We start from the raw sequence: 15,655 nt of genomic DNA, 5'->3' as shown, positions 1-15,655 counted from the left end.
AGGGGAGAATCTGTTACCTGCTTATTTGGGCTATTGGCAAAATTTACTTATGTCTATAGATCTGAGATCTTCATTTTCTTATTAGCTGTAAGCTGAGAACTGTTACCAGCCTAGAGGCTGCCACCTGCCTTAGCTCATGGCCCTCTCCCTCCATCTTTAAAGCCAGCAACAGTGGGTTTAGTACTTTTTACAACACATCTCTCTGACCTAGGTGGGAAAGAGTCTTTACTTTTCTTTCTCTTCCTAACAATTTAATCCTAAAGCCATTAGGTGGAACTAAGCAAGGTAGGCATACACATCAGTAGAGCCATGATGGCCCTACAGAACTGTGAGGAGTATCTGTCCAGGGAGAGTATGGCAGTGACAATGGGGTATTGATTACTTCCAGGAAGATTAATCAAATATGTTTTGTATACACATAACTATATATTTAAGGATAATAAAATGAACATTTCTTTGTCAGGGAAAGGAGTTACACTTATGAAAAGGGATACAACTAGAATGAACTCAGTGGTTTTAGATTAGAATTGTATTCGTGCAAACTTATTTTCATTACAGATACATAGATATAAAAATAAGTGTAGATATAAATGTGTGTATTCAATCTATGTGTATTTATATTCATTAGATCTGTTCACTTCTAAGTGGGCCTGGGAACAGTGACACTGCAGTAGCAGTAAGCATGCTAGTACCCAGATCATGGCCTCCAAATACCATTTTCCTCACTAATAGGAACCAGGGTTCTTTTAAGATGACTGATTCCAGTCTTGAGGCAGAGCAAATACAAGATGAACCTAGAACATCTTGTATGTGAAAGTAAGGGAACGATAGGGACTGGTTATTGAAAGGCCACAGAGGGTGACTGGATAGCTTAGTCAGTTAACTGTCTGATTCTTGATTTCAGCTCAGGTCATGATCTCGGGGTCCTGGGATCAAGCCCCGCATTGGGCTCTACACTGGGTGTGGGGTCTGCTAGAGATTCTCCCTCTCTTTCTGTCCCTCCCCCTGCTGATGCTCTCTCTCACTCTCTCAAATGAATAAAATCTTAAAAAAAAAAAAAAAGGACACAGAAGTCAGATTGAAAGGGTTTCCACTTAACAAATCTGGAACAAACCTAATACTAATATAAATAATAACAGTAATAGATTATAAGCTTTGAATGAAATAGGAAATCACAAGGCTATGCTGATATAAATTAATAAATTGAAATTTTGCTGAAGGATGGGACATTTATATCGTCTCAGATTACCCCTCCCATAAAATCCTTACTAGTTACAAAGGGGAAAAGAATAATTTTATAGTGGAGAAGGCTGGCAGACATACCTTATTAGTTGATTAAAAGAATATCACCAGTAATGGGGCAAGTCATCATGTGTCCCCTGATATGCCCTGGGAAGAATGCAGCATCATTTCTGTTGGCATTCCTTTCAAAATGCATAACCTGATCATGAGGAAACATCAAGGAAAACCAAATTAGAGAGACATTCTCCAAAGACTGACTTATAGTCATCAAAAGTGTCAAGATTATAAAAGTCAGGGCAAGACAAAAACTGTTTCAGACTAAAGGAGATTAAAGGGACAGGACATTTGAACACAGTGTGTGACTCTGAACTGGATCCTTCAGTACAAATGACATTGGCACACTTGGTAAAACTTGGATGGGATCTAATGTAGATGGTAGTAATGTATTAATCTTAATTTCTTTTTTTAAGATTTGCACAAGCAGGGGGAAGGTCAGGGGGAGAGGGGCAGGGGAGAAGCAGATTCCCCGCTGAGCAGGGAGCCCAACATGGGACTTGATACCAGAACCCCAGGATCATGACCTGAGCCGAAGGCAGATGCTTAACTAACTGAACCATCCACGTGCCCCTTAATGTTAATTTCTTGATTCTGATCATTGTATTGCAGTTACATAGGGACATGTCTTTGTTTGTAGGAAATGCCTAGCATCTTCAGGGGTGATGTGGCATTAGGTCAGCAATTTACTCTCGAATCGTTCAGGGAAAAAAAGTTCTTTGTACTAAATTTTCAACTTTTCTCTAAGTTTGTGATTGGATAGATGTATTAAAAAAAAAAGTATGGGATGATATTTAAAAATACCTTGTGAATTATATTTCTAATCTTTTTTTTTTTTAAGATTTTATTTATCGATTTGACAGAGAGAGTGAGAGGGAACACAAGCAGGGGGAGTGGAGAGGGAGAAGCAGGCTTCCTGCCGAGCAGGGAGCCCGATGCGGGGCTTGATCCCAGAACCCTGCGATCATGACCTGAGCTGAAGGCAGACGCTTAACGACTGAGCCACCCAGTTATCCCTATATTTCTAACCTTAAAATAGTTTTTAAAATTCACATTGAAGCTCCATAGGCTTTTGTCATGCTTGTATATATTGATGCCTCCAAACTGTGGTTATTCTTGGCTTTTGATGAATCTTAAGATGGTTCCCCCACAAGATGCTTGACCTTGTTTAACTGGAGATTTCTAGTATGACTTGTCTGGAGCTACTAAGTAAGCCTGATTTTTCATGGTTTCTTTTCACCCATCACCCACCTTGGCCATTTCAGGATTCTACTCTCTTCCAGGAAGAAATGATCAAGTCCCAAGTGAGTTTTAAATGATGTGGGTTTGTTTTACTATTTTATTCTGCACTGCAGAGAAAGTAGGTCAGTAATCTCAACAATAAGATGAAAAACCCTAAGTGGATAGAAATCAGTCAGGAAAAAATAAAAATTAGTAAGACCAGGAGAAAACTGCAATTAAAATATACAGAAGAAATAAGTTAATTTAGAATTAAGCTTTAAATTTAAATCTGACTTTCAAAGGAAAAACAAATTAGGATATAAAATTAGCAAAATTCATTACATAGTTTTATCTTGTCTTTCATTTATAAGCTAATTAATTTCTCAGAGGAAAATAAACAGTTTTCATGGGCACAAAGTAACTTGCTTTGGCATAATTTTGAAATTGTGATCCATAGTTTTCCCTATACCCTCTTTACTTTGGTCTCAAAAAATGAGGAGTTTCTCCTATCAAAGATACTGATTATCTTTTCTATTCTTGATCCCATTTTTCCTATGCCCTCTAGAACATTTCTTCATCAGTTAATACTTAAATATATCAAACAGTTCTTTATTGCCTCATTCCTGTTTCTTCTGTCATTTTCCATATCCTGGGAGAAAAACAATTCTATGTGTCCCCATTAATTAATTCTAATAGTACAGAGGTTAAGCAGACTTTGTGGAGGTAAAAGGGTTTCAATCCTGGCTCCATCACTTTATGTGTGACCATGAGCTAGTTATAGTTACTTAAACTGTCACTACTTAGTTTTATCGCCTAAAAATGAGACAAAATCCTTGCTTAGATGGTGGTTTTTGAGAATTAATGAGTTGTTACATGTGATTGGTGCCATTATGTGTTCAACTGATGTTTGCCTCATTTCTTTGTCAGAAGCAGTACTAACTTAGGTCTTGGTGATATCTATCTTATCCAATTTGTATTATTTTTGTTAGAAAGTCTTCAAAGTATGGGATATGTGGATGCCTCCTTATTTCCATTACAAATGAAGATTTTTCTTATTCCACATTCTTTTGGAAGTTAGGTTTTTGGGTTTTTTGTTGTTGTTGGTGGTGGTGGTTTGTTAGTTTTATGAGAGGGGAAGTTAAAATCTGGTCTTCATAACTTTTTTTAAGAAATCTGAACTATCTTCCGCAGCATCATCATATCATTTTCTCATGATGGCAATTAAAATTCTCTGACAACTTAAAAACGATGTTCCAACAATGAATCATTTCCCTTTGTTTCTTAAGTGGTGATTGTTTCTAGAATTTTGTTGACCACCCCACCCCCAGTTTCTTTTTTTTTAAATTTAATTTAATTATGTTATGTTAGTCACCATGCAGTACATCATTAGTTTTTTGATGTAGTGATCCACGATTCATTGTTTTGTATAACACCCAGTGCTCCATGCAGTACGTGCCCTCCTTAATATCCATCACTTAATACCCATCCCCCCACCCCCCTCCCCTCTAACACCCTCAGTTTGTTTCTCAGAGTCCATAGTCTCTCATGGTTCTTCTCTCCCTCCAATTCCCCCCCCTTCATTTTTCCCTTCCTTCTCCTAATGTCCTCCATGCTATTCCTTATGTTCCACAAGTAAGTGAAACCATATGATAATTGACTTCCTCTGCTTGACTTATTTCACTTAGCATAATCTCCTCCAGTCCCATCCATGTTGATGTAAAAGTTGGGTATTCATCCTTTCTGATGGCTGAGTGATATTCCATTGTATATATGGACACCAAAAAGTATAAGATACCTCAGAATAAACTAACCAAAGAGGTAAAGATCTATAGGAACTACAGAACACTCATGGAAGAAATTGAAGAAGACACAAAAAGATGGAAAAACATTCTATGCTCATGGATCGGAAGAATAAACATTGTTAAAATGTCTGTGCTACCCAGAGCAATCTATACCTTCAGTGCCATCCCGATCAAAATTCCAATGACATTTTTCAAAGTGCTGGAACAAACAATCCTAAAATTTGTATGGAATCAGAAAAGACCCCGAATCGCCAAGGAAATGTTGAAAAAGAAAAACAAAGCTGGGGGCATCATGTTGCCTGATTTCAAGCTATATTACAAAGCTGTGATCACCAAGACAGCATGGTACTGGCACAAAAACAGACATATAGACCAATGGAACAGAATAGAGAACCCAGATATGGACCCTCAACTCTATGGTCAAATAATCTTTGACAAAGCAGGAAAAAATATGCAATGGAAAAAGACAGTCTCTTCAATAAATCAAGACAGCTACATGCAGAAGAATGAAACTCGACCATTTTCTAACACCATTCACAAAGATAAACTCAAAATGGATGAAAGACCTCAATGTGAGACAGGAATCCATCAAAATCCTAGAGGAGAACATAGGCAGTAACCTCTTTCACATGGGCCACAGCAACTTCTTTCAAGATATATCTCCAAAGGCTAGTGAAACAAAAGCAAAAATGAACTTTTGGGACTTCATCAAGATAAAAAGCTTCTCCACCCCTAGTTTCTTATCCATTCTGTATAGCCTTAATGAATTATCACATCCCACTACAGTAGCTTCAGCTACCAATTATAGATGGATGATTATCAAATTACTCTCTTCTATTCTAGTCCCTGCTTGCCTCTGATTAGAATATTTAACAGTCAAATAAGTCCCTTTACCTACCAACAAAACTTGAATTTTATATGTCCAAAATTGTATTCTTACATGACCATCTCTTCTACAATTCCATCTCTGTCATTTCCCAGTATATGAGCTCCTCTGTCACATAGAGTAGATGATGAACCTTTAAGTTGGCTGAAGCAATGAATAACTTATATATATATGAGAAGTCATAGAGGTGAGAAACCATTGGAATATAATGAATGTGGAATGGCCTCAAAAAGCATTCTCAGAAAGCATCTCTTCCTGTATGTGTGAAAGGTCATTCTGGTGAGAAAAACATTAAGTGTAATGAACGTGGGAAGACCTTTTCTGAAATTTCAGCCCTCCTCCATATGTGAGAACACATACAGGTGAGAAGCCCTATCAATGTAATAAATGTGGGAAAACTTTCATCCAGAAGTTACACTTCACTAGACAGCAACAAATTCATAGTCAGTATAAACCCTTGGAATGCCTTGAGTGTCAGAAACTCTTCAGTAGAAATTCACATCTCATAGTTCATCTAAAAATTCACTCTGCAACAAAACACTATGAAAATGAAAAAAGGTTTCAGCAAAAACTCAAAATTTGTGAAACACAAATAGATTCATACTGAAGGAAAAGGCCATTGGTGTGAAATCTATACCTACAAAGAACTACAGCAAACATTGTACTTGAAAATGAAACTGAGAAGCATGACCATTAATATAGGGAATAAGATGTGAGTGCTTCCTTTTTTTATTGGTATTATTTTTAAGTAATCTCTATATCCAATGTGGGGCTCAAACTTAAAACCTCGAGATCAGGCATTGCATACTCTACTGACTGAGCCAGCCAAGCTCCCCATGAGTGCTTTCTATCACTACCATTTGTATGTATGTATTTATATTTTTGAGAGAGAGTGCTAGTGAGGGTGGAGGGGGAGAGGGAGAGAGAGAATCTTAAACAGGCTGCACATTCAGCACATAGCCTGAGGGGGGCTCGATCTCATGATCCTGAGATCGTGACCTGAGCCAAAATGAAGAGTCGGAAGCTTAACTGAGCCATCCAGCATCCCAACTCGAATGAGATTATTGGGCATTAATTCCAATCCTGTTTTTTTGTTTTTATAGTTGAAAGTACCCAGAAAACATGTTCATATACATACGGAAGAACAGAAGGGATTGTTAGCATAACATCACTTTTATCCCCCCCAACTCTTTCTTGGATATATATAAAATAATCATTTAATGTTCTATGATCAAAAATAGTTTTAATAATCAGTGGGTTACTCTAGTAAGTTGTCCTTTGATTTTGTTGTGAGCAAAGAATTGGAAGCCACTGACTTGCAAAAAGATGTGCTATCCAGTCATCTGTTTTCTTTCTGTAAAATATACCAAAAAGCTTTAATCAGTATTTCTCAAATGACTATTAGTTATACCTTATAACTCTTTTTCTTAGAAGGAACCTAGTTTAGAAAGGCTTGGGAACACTGAAATATTGTTATTATGTCTTTGTCAATATAATATTTTTGGATTAAAATGCTTTCGTCATATATTGTTAAAATATTGTCATCAAAACCTTGAAGTTGCAGACTTGCCATATCCACTTTACAGAAAGCATCCCCTGTGTATCTTGGAGCCAAGTAAATTCGCATTTTCAAGCCAATCAGCCAAATCAAACTTATTTTCTAGTACAGGAAGTAACTCCATTTTTCATTCCAATAATGTGTTAATGTGTATTAAAGAATTTTACAAAAACTAAAAAATAGATTCTAAAATACTTTGTAAGATAGAAAGCCTTCAAGATTGGGTGCCTGGGTGGCTCAGTTGGTTGGGCGACTGCCTTCGGCTCGGGTCATGATCCTGGAGTCCCTGGATGGAGTCCCGCATCGGGCTCCCTGCTCGGCGGGGAGTCTGCCTCTCCCTCTGACCCTCCCCCCTCTCATGTGCTCTCTCTCATTCTCTCTCTCTCAAATAAATGGATAGAATCTTTAAAAAAAAAAAAAAAGTTAAAAAAAAAAAAGAAAGCCTTCAAGATTAAAATTATGCTGCCTGATATAGTTTATTCATTCTCTAAGTTATAAAATGAGATAAATATGATTTTTTTAATGACAAAAGTCCACCTTAATATGTCCAAGGATAAGCACTGGATATAACAATTGGCATTTGGGTACTATCTTCTACCCAGCCTCCTTTTCAAGGGGAATAGGCTAAAAAGTTTTTCTTTTTGTGAGGAAAGAGGGAAAAAAATAATAGATTCATGATCATTTGGGACTTTGTCAGAACAGAGTATTATTAGCTCTATGTTGTGCTCTTTGAGATAATACATGGCAACTAAAAATGCTAGATTTCATTGACCTCACAATAGCTAAAACCTGCATTTTAGGTAACTGAATTTCTGGACTCCACTTATGGCAGGGTTTTACCGACTTAATTTGTAATAATGCAATTTAGCACATGGCTAAAAATTCAAGGGTTTTTTGGTAAAAGACTGAGTATGATAGTTCCTTTATAAATATGTATGTGTGCACATGTATCAAAATATGATTGACTTTTTTGAATAATTAAAGAGTAAGATTAGATATAACTCCTTTTTGTTAGAAATTATGGTCAAACTTCTCCTACATATTTAATGAGATATATACTGTGTAAAACTAATTGGTTATGCAGCTAGTGTATAATTTTATTATGTCTTTATGGTTATGTGTTTTTCTCTAAGTACAGTAAGCAATAAAAATCAAGGACCACAAGGACCAAAAATAATGGACCACAATTTAAATAGAGAAGTGAGAATGTGAGAGGGTGGAGGACAGTGAAGAAGTTGTAAAATTCAATGGATCATAAAGAATTTATACAACTCAACACCCAAAAACAAACCAATTTAAAAATGGGCAGAAGACATGGACATTTCTCCAAAGATACACAGATGGCCAAAAGACATGGAAAGATGCTATCATCACTTATCATCAGGGAAATGCAAATCAAAACTATAATGAGAGATCACCTCACACCTTTCAGAATGGGTAAAATCAACAACACACAAAACAACAGGTGTTGGCGAAGATGTGGAGGAAGAGGAAACCTTGTGCACCATTGGTGGGGATGCAAACTGGTGCAGCCACTCTGGAAGACAGTATGGACATTGCTCAAAAAGTTAAAAAAGAGAATTACCTTATGATCCAGCAATCCCACTACTGGGTATTTCCCCAAAGAATACAAAAACACTAATTCAAAGAGATCCGTGCTCCCCTATGTTTACAGCAGCATTATTTACAATAGCTAATAATGGAAGCAGCCCAAGTGTCCATCAACTGATAAATGGATAAAGAAGATTTGGTATATCTATATAGAGTTACATTGGAATATCATTCAGCCATAAAAAAGAATGAAATCTTGCCCTTTGCAACAACATGGATGGAGGTAGACAGTATAATGCTAAGCGAAATAAAACAGAAAAGACAAATACCATATGATTTTACTCGTGTTTATTTAAACAACAAAAGAGCAAAAGGGGGAAAAAAGACAAACCAAGAAACAGACTCTTACCTATAGAAAACAAACTGATGGTTACCAGAGGGGAAGGAGGTGGGTGATGACTAAATAGGTGATGGGGATTAAGGAATGCACTTGTAATGAACACTAGCCCATTATGGAATTGTTGAATCACTATACTGTAAACCTGAAACTAATGTAACACTGTATGTTAACTAATTGGAATTTAAATAAAAAAAAAACTTTTAAAAAATTCAATGGAATGTAGATCTAGGTGGGATTCAAGAATTTTTGGAATTAGGGAGTTTTAGAGCAAGTGAGCTAAAAAGATGGAGATGATGTCCAAAGAGTTATATAGTTGAAATGGAGTTGATGGAGGCATTAGAGTTACTGATATTGTTCAGATATAGCTATTAATCTGGGAGTGAGTCACTAAGGTAAGACAGATGACAAAAACACTGGAAGATAGGAGGTCACATAACTGAGTGTAAAGGCTATTGGAAAGATCATGTATATTAAAATGACAGAAGTAGTACTGAAAAGACTAACAGTGAACCAGAAGCTAAAATCCTTAAGGAATATGTGAGATGACTCATAGAGCATTAATAGATGCTGGTATCTGATGTCTTGAGAATCAAAGCTAGGCAATTTTAAAAAGTAGAAATATTTTAGAATATCATTTGTAAGCAAAAATGAGTAGCAAGAGCTAGTCCCCCTGTGCCCCAAGGCCCACTGGCATGATGGATATAAAAAGAAAACAGCCACCATCCGGGAAGGATACAGTGGAAGCAGAGTCTTTTTTTTTTTTTTTTTTTTTTAAGATTTTATTTATTTATTTGATAGAGAGACACAGCGAGAGAGGGAACACAAGCAAGGGGAGTGTGAGAGGGAAAAGCAGGCTTCCCGCTGAGCAGGGAGCCCGATGTGGGGCTCGATCCCAGGACCCTGGGATCACAACCCTAGCTGAAGGCAGCCGCTTAACGACTGAGCCACCCAGGAGCCCCAGGAAGCAGAGTCTTTAGGGAATAATATGAGCCAGGTTTCAGTTAAAACAAGAGAGAAACAGAGAAATTGTTGAGGGCATGGGGAATTACGTTGATAACAGTGTGAGTACCAGAGAGCACAGGGTTTCTAGAGTTAGGCAAGGGAGGAAAACGGAGTAAAGGGGGTCATACAGAGCCACGTGAGTTAAAGTCTGAGGGATTAAGGGTGACCTAGGAGTCCTTGGCTATTTGTGGAGACTGCCAAAAATAGGAATAGGAAATATAAGTCTTACCAGTGTTGGGATGTAAAGGGGTGGAGGTTGCTCATTAGGGTGTTACTTCCAATAACTGACAGATGGTAAGCTTGCATGGGCTGCTAGCTCCTTCTAGAAAAATCGATTCTCAAGACATCACTGAACTGTAAAACAAGATCTGAGGTATAACAGCAAAAACAAAAAGCTGAGATTGACTGGTGTGTTTATGTGGGAGAAAAGGAAGTGGAAAGATTGGCAACATGGGGTAGAGACCTTTGTTTAGTGAAGTATGGGAACAGATTGGGAAAGCTTTAAAATTCTCAACCTCATTGAAAATTTGGGAAAGGCAAGTTGAAACACTACAAGTTTTTGAAATGATGAGAATTGAAGTAATATTTTGTTGTTTAGTGGGTGCTTTTTGGTACAATCATGCAGAAAAAAATGTATAGAATTGTAGAGAATACAGTTGGAAACATATATACAAAATTATCCTACTTCTCCACTATGCAAGAGAACATTTCTCCACATATGAGCCAGAAGACATCAACAGGGATATTGACTACAGCATTGTGGTAGAGAAGAAGTAGAAACATTTCTGACCTGAGTGTGGTAGATACCAAATACCTATGGGTAGTAAGATATTTAATAAGATACTAAAGGGGCGCCTGGGTGGCTCATATGGTTAAGCGTCTGCCTTTGACTCAGGTTATGATCCCTGGCAGGGTCCTGGGATCAAGCCCCACATCATTCTCCCTGTTCAGCAGGGAGTCTGCTTCTCCCTTTCCTTCTGCCTCTTCCCCTGCTTGTGTATGCTCTCTCTCAAATGAATAAATAAAATCTTAAAAAAAAAAAAAGATACTAAAGAAAAATAAGATACTAAATAAGATACTAAGGGAAAAAAATGTTAGCTGAGACTCTAAGTCTTCAGAATTTAAGAGAAAAAGATACCAGATCTTAAAAGTTGTAAAATAAGGAGTACCTGATAGGATTCAAAAAGGAAGTTGCCAAAAACGAGCTACGAAACTCCCATATACCATGTTCAGTACATTCAAAGCATCAGATTGTGGAGACCAAAGAATTTGGGGAAAGCTCTTTGTGTGCTGAGTCTTACATCTTCCAAGATAGAAGAGAATGTCTGCCCATCTCTTATGCTTATTGGGAGGGGACACTAAGGTTACTACGAGCTGGGAACAAAGTGGGGTGCTGTCTGACTTCCTGGAGAAATCTAAATATCATGAGAAGGGTTGAACTAGTGCTGCTTTACTATCAGCCAACAATCTCAAAGTGTATCCAGAAAAGAATGCATGAGTGTTTCCCAAGGACTAGATGTGGCTCTAGGTCTAGTAAAAGAAAGCCACTTAGAGGGGCTCCTGGGTGGCTCAGTTAATGGTCTGCCTTCAGCTCATGTCATGATCTCAGGGTCCTGAGATCGAGCCCTGTGTTGGGCTCCCTGCTCAATGGGGAGTCTCCTTCTCCCTCTTCCCTCTGCCCCTCCCCCTGCTTGTGTGTGCGCACTCTCGCTCTCAAATAAATAAATCTTAAATAAGTGAAGTTTATCTGTATATTTCAGCCTAAATAGGTCTCAAAATGAATAAGGAAATTTATGGAAAGGTAATATTATTTGAGGAAATTATAAACTATGCAAAATAACATGTTGATAGGTAACATAGCTTATCTCTCATTTTTTGAACATGCATTACCCAAATATTCACCATGTTTACCAAATTTTTACCCCAAATTCATTCTGAGAGGATGTAGAGTCTATTGTGGTCACATCTCAGCTAACCTCCCCATTTGTTTAAGACTTTTGCTTCTACTGTTTAAACATGTTGTACATTATCACTATCATTTCTCCAAGCATGTACCCTTCATGGATTCTAGTTCACTTCTGCTATGTGCCCAGGAGCACTACCAATCTTTAATTTAGAGTGTATTTTTAACATTATTTCTTTGTTTGTTTTTTTAAGATTTTATTTATTTTACAGAGAAAGAGAAAGTGAGAGAGGGAACACAAGCAGGGAGAGTGGAAGACGGAGAAGCAGGCTTCCTGACGCGGGGCTCGATCCCAGGGACGCTTAACGACTGAGCCACCCAGGCGCCCCTCTTTGTTGGGTTTTACTAGAGAACATGCCCCTTGCATTATAAAAGAAAAACATTATTTTCTTTTGTTAAAGAATTATATAATGTTTATTAAATGCTTTATGTTAATGAGTTCTTAGTGGATTATTTTCTAGGTGATAGAGTATCTTAGTTGCATTAAGAAAAGTGGAGTTTGGGGGCATCTGGTGGCTCAGTTGGTTAAGTGACTGCCTTCAGCTCAGGTCATGATCCCGGAGTCCTGGTTTGGGGGCGCCTGGGTGGCTCAGTTGGTTAAGCAACTGCCTTCGGCTCAGGTCATGATCCTGGAGTCCTGGGATCGAGTCCCACACCAGGCTCCTGGCTCAGCAGGGAGCCTGCTTCTCCCTTTGACCCTCTCCCCTCTCATGCTGTTTCTCTCTCTCTCAAATAAATAAATCTTAAAAAAGAAAAGAAAAGAAAAGAAAAGGGGAGTTTGGGAATGAGATACACAGTACTAAGAAATGAAATACAGGCTCCTGCCACTTAAAAATTAGCCATCCAACACATTTAGAGAATAAATTAGATCTGAAAAAATGACAGATACCTGTATATGGCCTGGAATTATACACACTAAATCTACAATAGGGAAAGGATTGAGAAACAATGGATCTTTGACATTTATCATTAATTTTCATATATTTACTATAAAAATATGAAGTCATGTTAATATGTATTTATTCTACATAATACCTGAGTGCCTTGTCAAATTTTTTGAACTATTCAAAAGAGTTTATCCATCCCACTCACTGCATACTAATTAGAAAGTTAAAAATTATGTTTATAATGGAAAGGTCTAGTAGTCACTACCTCAATCAGTGAACAAATTTAGCAATAACAATAGTAATATCCAGCAATACTGGGACAACTTATTTTACTTATATAATGACACACTTAATGCTTTATGTTATGCATAGTATATCTTTTGCTAAAATAAGTACATATCATTTTATTTTTACCAAAACTGCTTCTGTATTTATTCATGAGGAAACAGACAAATCCTAAAAGTTTGACATTCTACCAAGCCTAGATTCTAAAAATGGTAGGATCAAAAAAATTACTAAAAAAGTGGTGGTGGTGACTGTTCACAGTTAAGAGATTATAAGATGAGAGCCTTGATCAGATCCTTACTTAGAAAAACATTTTATAAGCCAGTTTTTTTTCAGGTTTTAAAACTTTTTATTGCATATTTAAAAAATTGTGCATTCCAATAATTAAAATCATTTGAACAAACTAATGGCACTCCGATTAAACTGCATTTTACAGCCTGCAGGACACCTTGGACCAGCATGATTTTTACTCTAGATTTCACAGTCGTCCCTCCCAGCTTCTTCCTTCACCAACATGCAAGTTCTTTTCCTTCCCTGCCAGCCAGACAGGCTGATGGGAGAGGCAGGCGCCTTCGTTGTCAGTAGTTCTTTGATGTGAAAAGGGGCAGCACAGTCATTTAAACTTGATCCAACCTCTGTGCGTCTTACAAAGTTAAACAGCTAAAAGAAGTAAAGAAGGCAATGCTTGTGGAATGTACAGTGCATATTGGCGGCACATGCCTCATTATGATTTGCCTGCTTGCTTCCATTCAATCGTTTCTTTTGAAGGTAGTGGATTTTTCTCTTGCGTTTCTGTCTTCAGTTTCGACTTATCGAATTTCTCAATCTCAGCCATGTAGGGTTTGTCAGACATGGTTGCAGAGGAAGCAGAGCAAGGTGCATGAGCAAGCGAAGTCCGGTCAGCACAGTGGCTGCTGCCGAATCTTTTTTTTTCCAAAGACTTTTTTATTTGACAGAGAGAGAGAGCACACACAAGCAGGGGGAGCGGGAGAGGGAGAAGCAGGCTCCCCGCTGAGCAGGGAGCCCAATGCCGGACTCCATTCCAGGACCCTAGGATCATGACCTGAGCCAAAGGCAAACGCTTAACTGACTGAGCCACCCAGGTGTCCCTAAACCAGTTGTGAGACACTTTGGGAAATTAATGGAGTTATTAATTTTCTAATGCCATGCTCTTAAAATTAAGACAATCTCCTTATTTTTAGGTTATGCACGAAGTATTTAGGAGTGAAATGTAACATTAATAAAGATAAAATGTGGCAGGATGTTAACTAAGTCAGTCGAGGATGTGATGGACGTTTCACTATTATTTTAGTTTTCCTGTGGTTTTTAGAAATCTTCAGTACAAAAAGTTCCTGGGGAAATTTAGCTAAAAAAGACTTTAAAATACAAAAAATATTAAAAGATACTTAGGAAAATGTGAATAATCTTGGGGTGTAGGAAACATTCTATGTAGATTACATTTGATGCTATAAAAGTAAAAAACAAACTTTATATTAAAGTATAAGATAGACTAAGAAATTATTTTTGTAACCCATATGATAAATAGCTATAAACACAAAAAACTTCTACAAATTAATGAAAAATACTAGAAATTGTGCACTATTGACAGGTAATTTACAGAAAATTCAGATGACCAGTAAGCAAATGAAAGCATGCTCAGTCTACCCTATATTTAAATAAATTCAGATTAAAGCAATGACATATTTTTCATTAGAAAGACTGACAAAGGGCGCCTGGGTGGCTCAGTCGGTTAAGCGTCTGCCTTCGGCTCAGGTCGTGATCCCAGGGTCCTGGAATCGAGTCCCGCATTGGGCTCCCTGCTCTGTGGGGAGCCTGCTTCTCCCTCTCCTCCCCACTTGTGCTCTCTATCTCACCGTCTCTGTCTCTCTCAAATAAATAAAATCTAAAAAAAAAAAAAAAATTAAAAAAAAAAAAAAGACTGACAAAGAGCACCAAGTGCTATTAAATTAGTAGGAAAATGTGCAACTCAAACATTGTTGATGGGACTGAATGTGTTTTATCTGGAAAGTAATGTTACTATTACAATAAAATAAATAAAGGGGTATCTGGGTGGCTCAGTCGGTTAAGTGTCTGACTCTTGATTTTGGCTCAGGTCATGATCTCAGGGTCTTGGGATTGAGCCCCACGTCAGGTTCCCCGCTCAGTGGGGAGTCTGCTTGAGGATTCTCTCTCCCTCTGCCCCTCCCCCGCCCTCTCTCTCTAATGAATCTTTTTGAAAAATACACATATTCTTTGTTCCACAAACCTGATGTAAGAATCTTGCAGAAATAAAAACATATACAAATATTTGTTTAAAGATATTCATTGACAGTTGTTTGAAATAGCAAGGAAGTGAAAACAACATGAATGTTCATCACCAGAGAAACAATCTGAACATTAATACCTCTCCATATGTAGTCTTCTGCAGCTACTAACACTAAAATGAGTAAGTTAGATTTACATGTACCTGGAAAGATGTCCATGATGTATGTTACAGGAAAGTTGCAGATTGATGTCCATACAGTGATCCTGTTTAAATATATAAATATTCACAAACAACCAAGAAAAAAAAAAAGAACCATGTATAAACATGTACATTTAAACATAAAGCTACAAAAAAGTACTCATGACGCTTTTAACATGTTAGTTTAAGAAGTCAGATTTTATTTTTTTAAAGATTTCATTTATTTGACAGAGAGAGAGAGAACACAAGCAGGGAGAGCTGCAGAGGGAAAGGGAGAAGCAGACTCCCCAATGAGCAGGACCTGAGGGACACGGGGCTTGATCCCAGGACGCTGGGATCA

At 37.6% G+C, this 15,655-nt stretch overlaps 1 protein-coding gene across 4 annotated transcripts in view; it reads right to left on the bottom strand.

Annotated features, from left to right (window-relative positions):
* Positions 1 to 1,323: 1,323 nt before the first annotated feature.
* LOC123855589 (zinc finger protein 345) overlaps positions 1,324 to 15,655 on the bottom strand; it is a 52,968-nt gene continuing 38,636 nt past the window's right edge. Inside the window, exons 7-8 of one of the 4 annotated variants that reach the window (XM_064581349.1) lie at positions 15,319 to 15,380; positions 1,324 to 1,441 (exon numbers count right to left, since the gene is read on the bottom strand). In XM_064581349.1, the coding sequence (XP_064437419.1) occupies positions 15,343 to 15,380 (38 nt within the window). In that variant the 3' untranslated portion in view covers positions 1,324 to 1,441; positions 15,319 to 15,342. Of the gene's footprint in view, positions 1,442 to 2,557; positions 2,692 to 13,176; positions 15,381 to 15,655 lie in introns of those variants that run through there. The other 3 variants (XM_045891346.3, XM_064581350.1, XM_045891345.3) reach the window with 3 other exon arrangements.

The sequence above is a fragment of the Mirounga angustirostris genome, unplaced genomic scaffold, assembly GCF_029215605.1.
Source record: "Mirounga angustirostris isolate CCGP_5_RB_7025 unplaced genomic scaffold, mMirAng1.0.hap1 SCAF_16, whole genome shotgun sequence".
NCBI classification, from domain to species: domain Eukaryota; kingdom Metazoa; phylum Chordata; class Mammalia; order Carnivora; family Phocidae; genus Mirounga; species Mirounga angustirostris.
The sequence above is the reverse complement of the archived record's forward strand: the minus strand, read 5'-3'. Positions and strand labels throughout refer to the sequence as shown.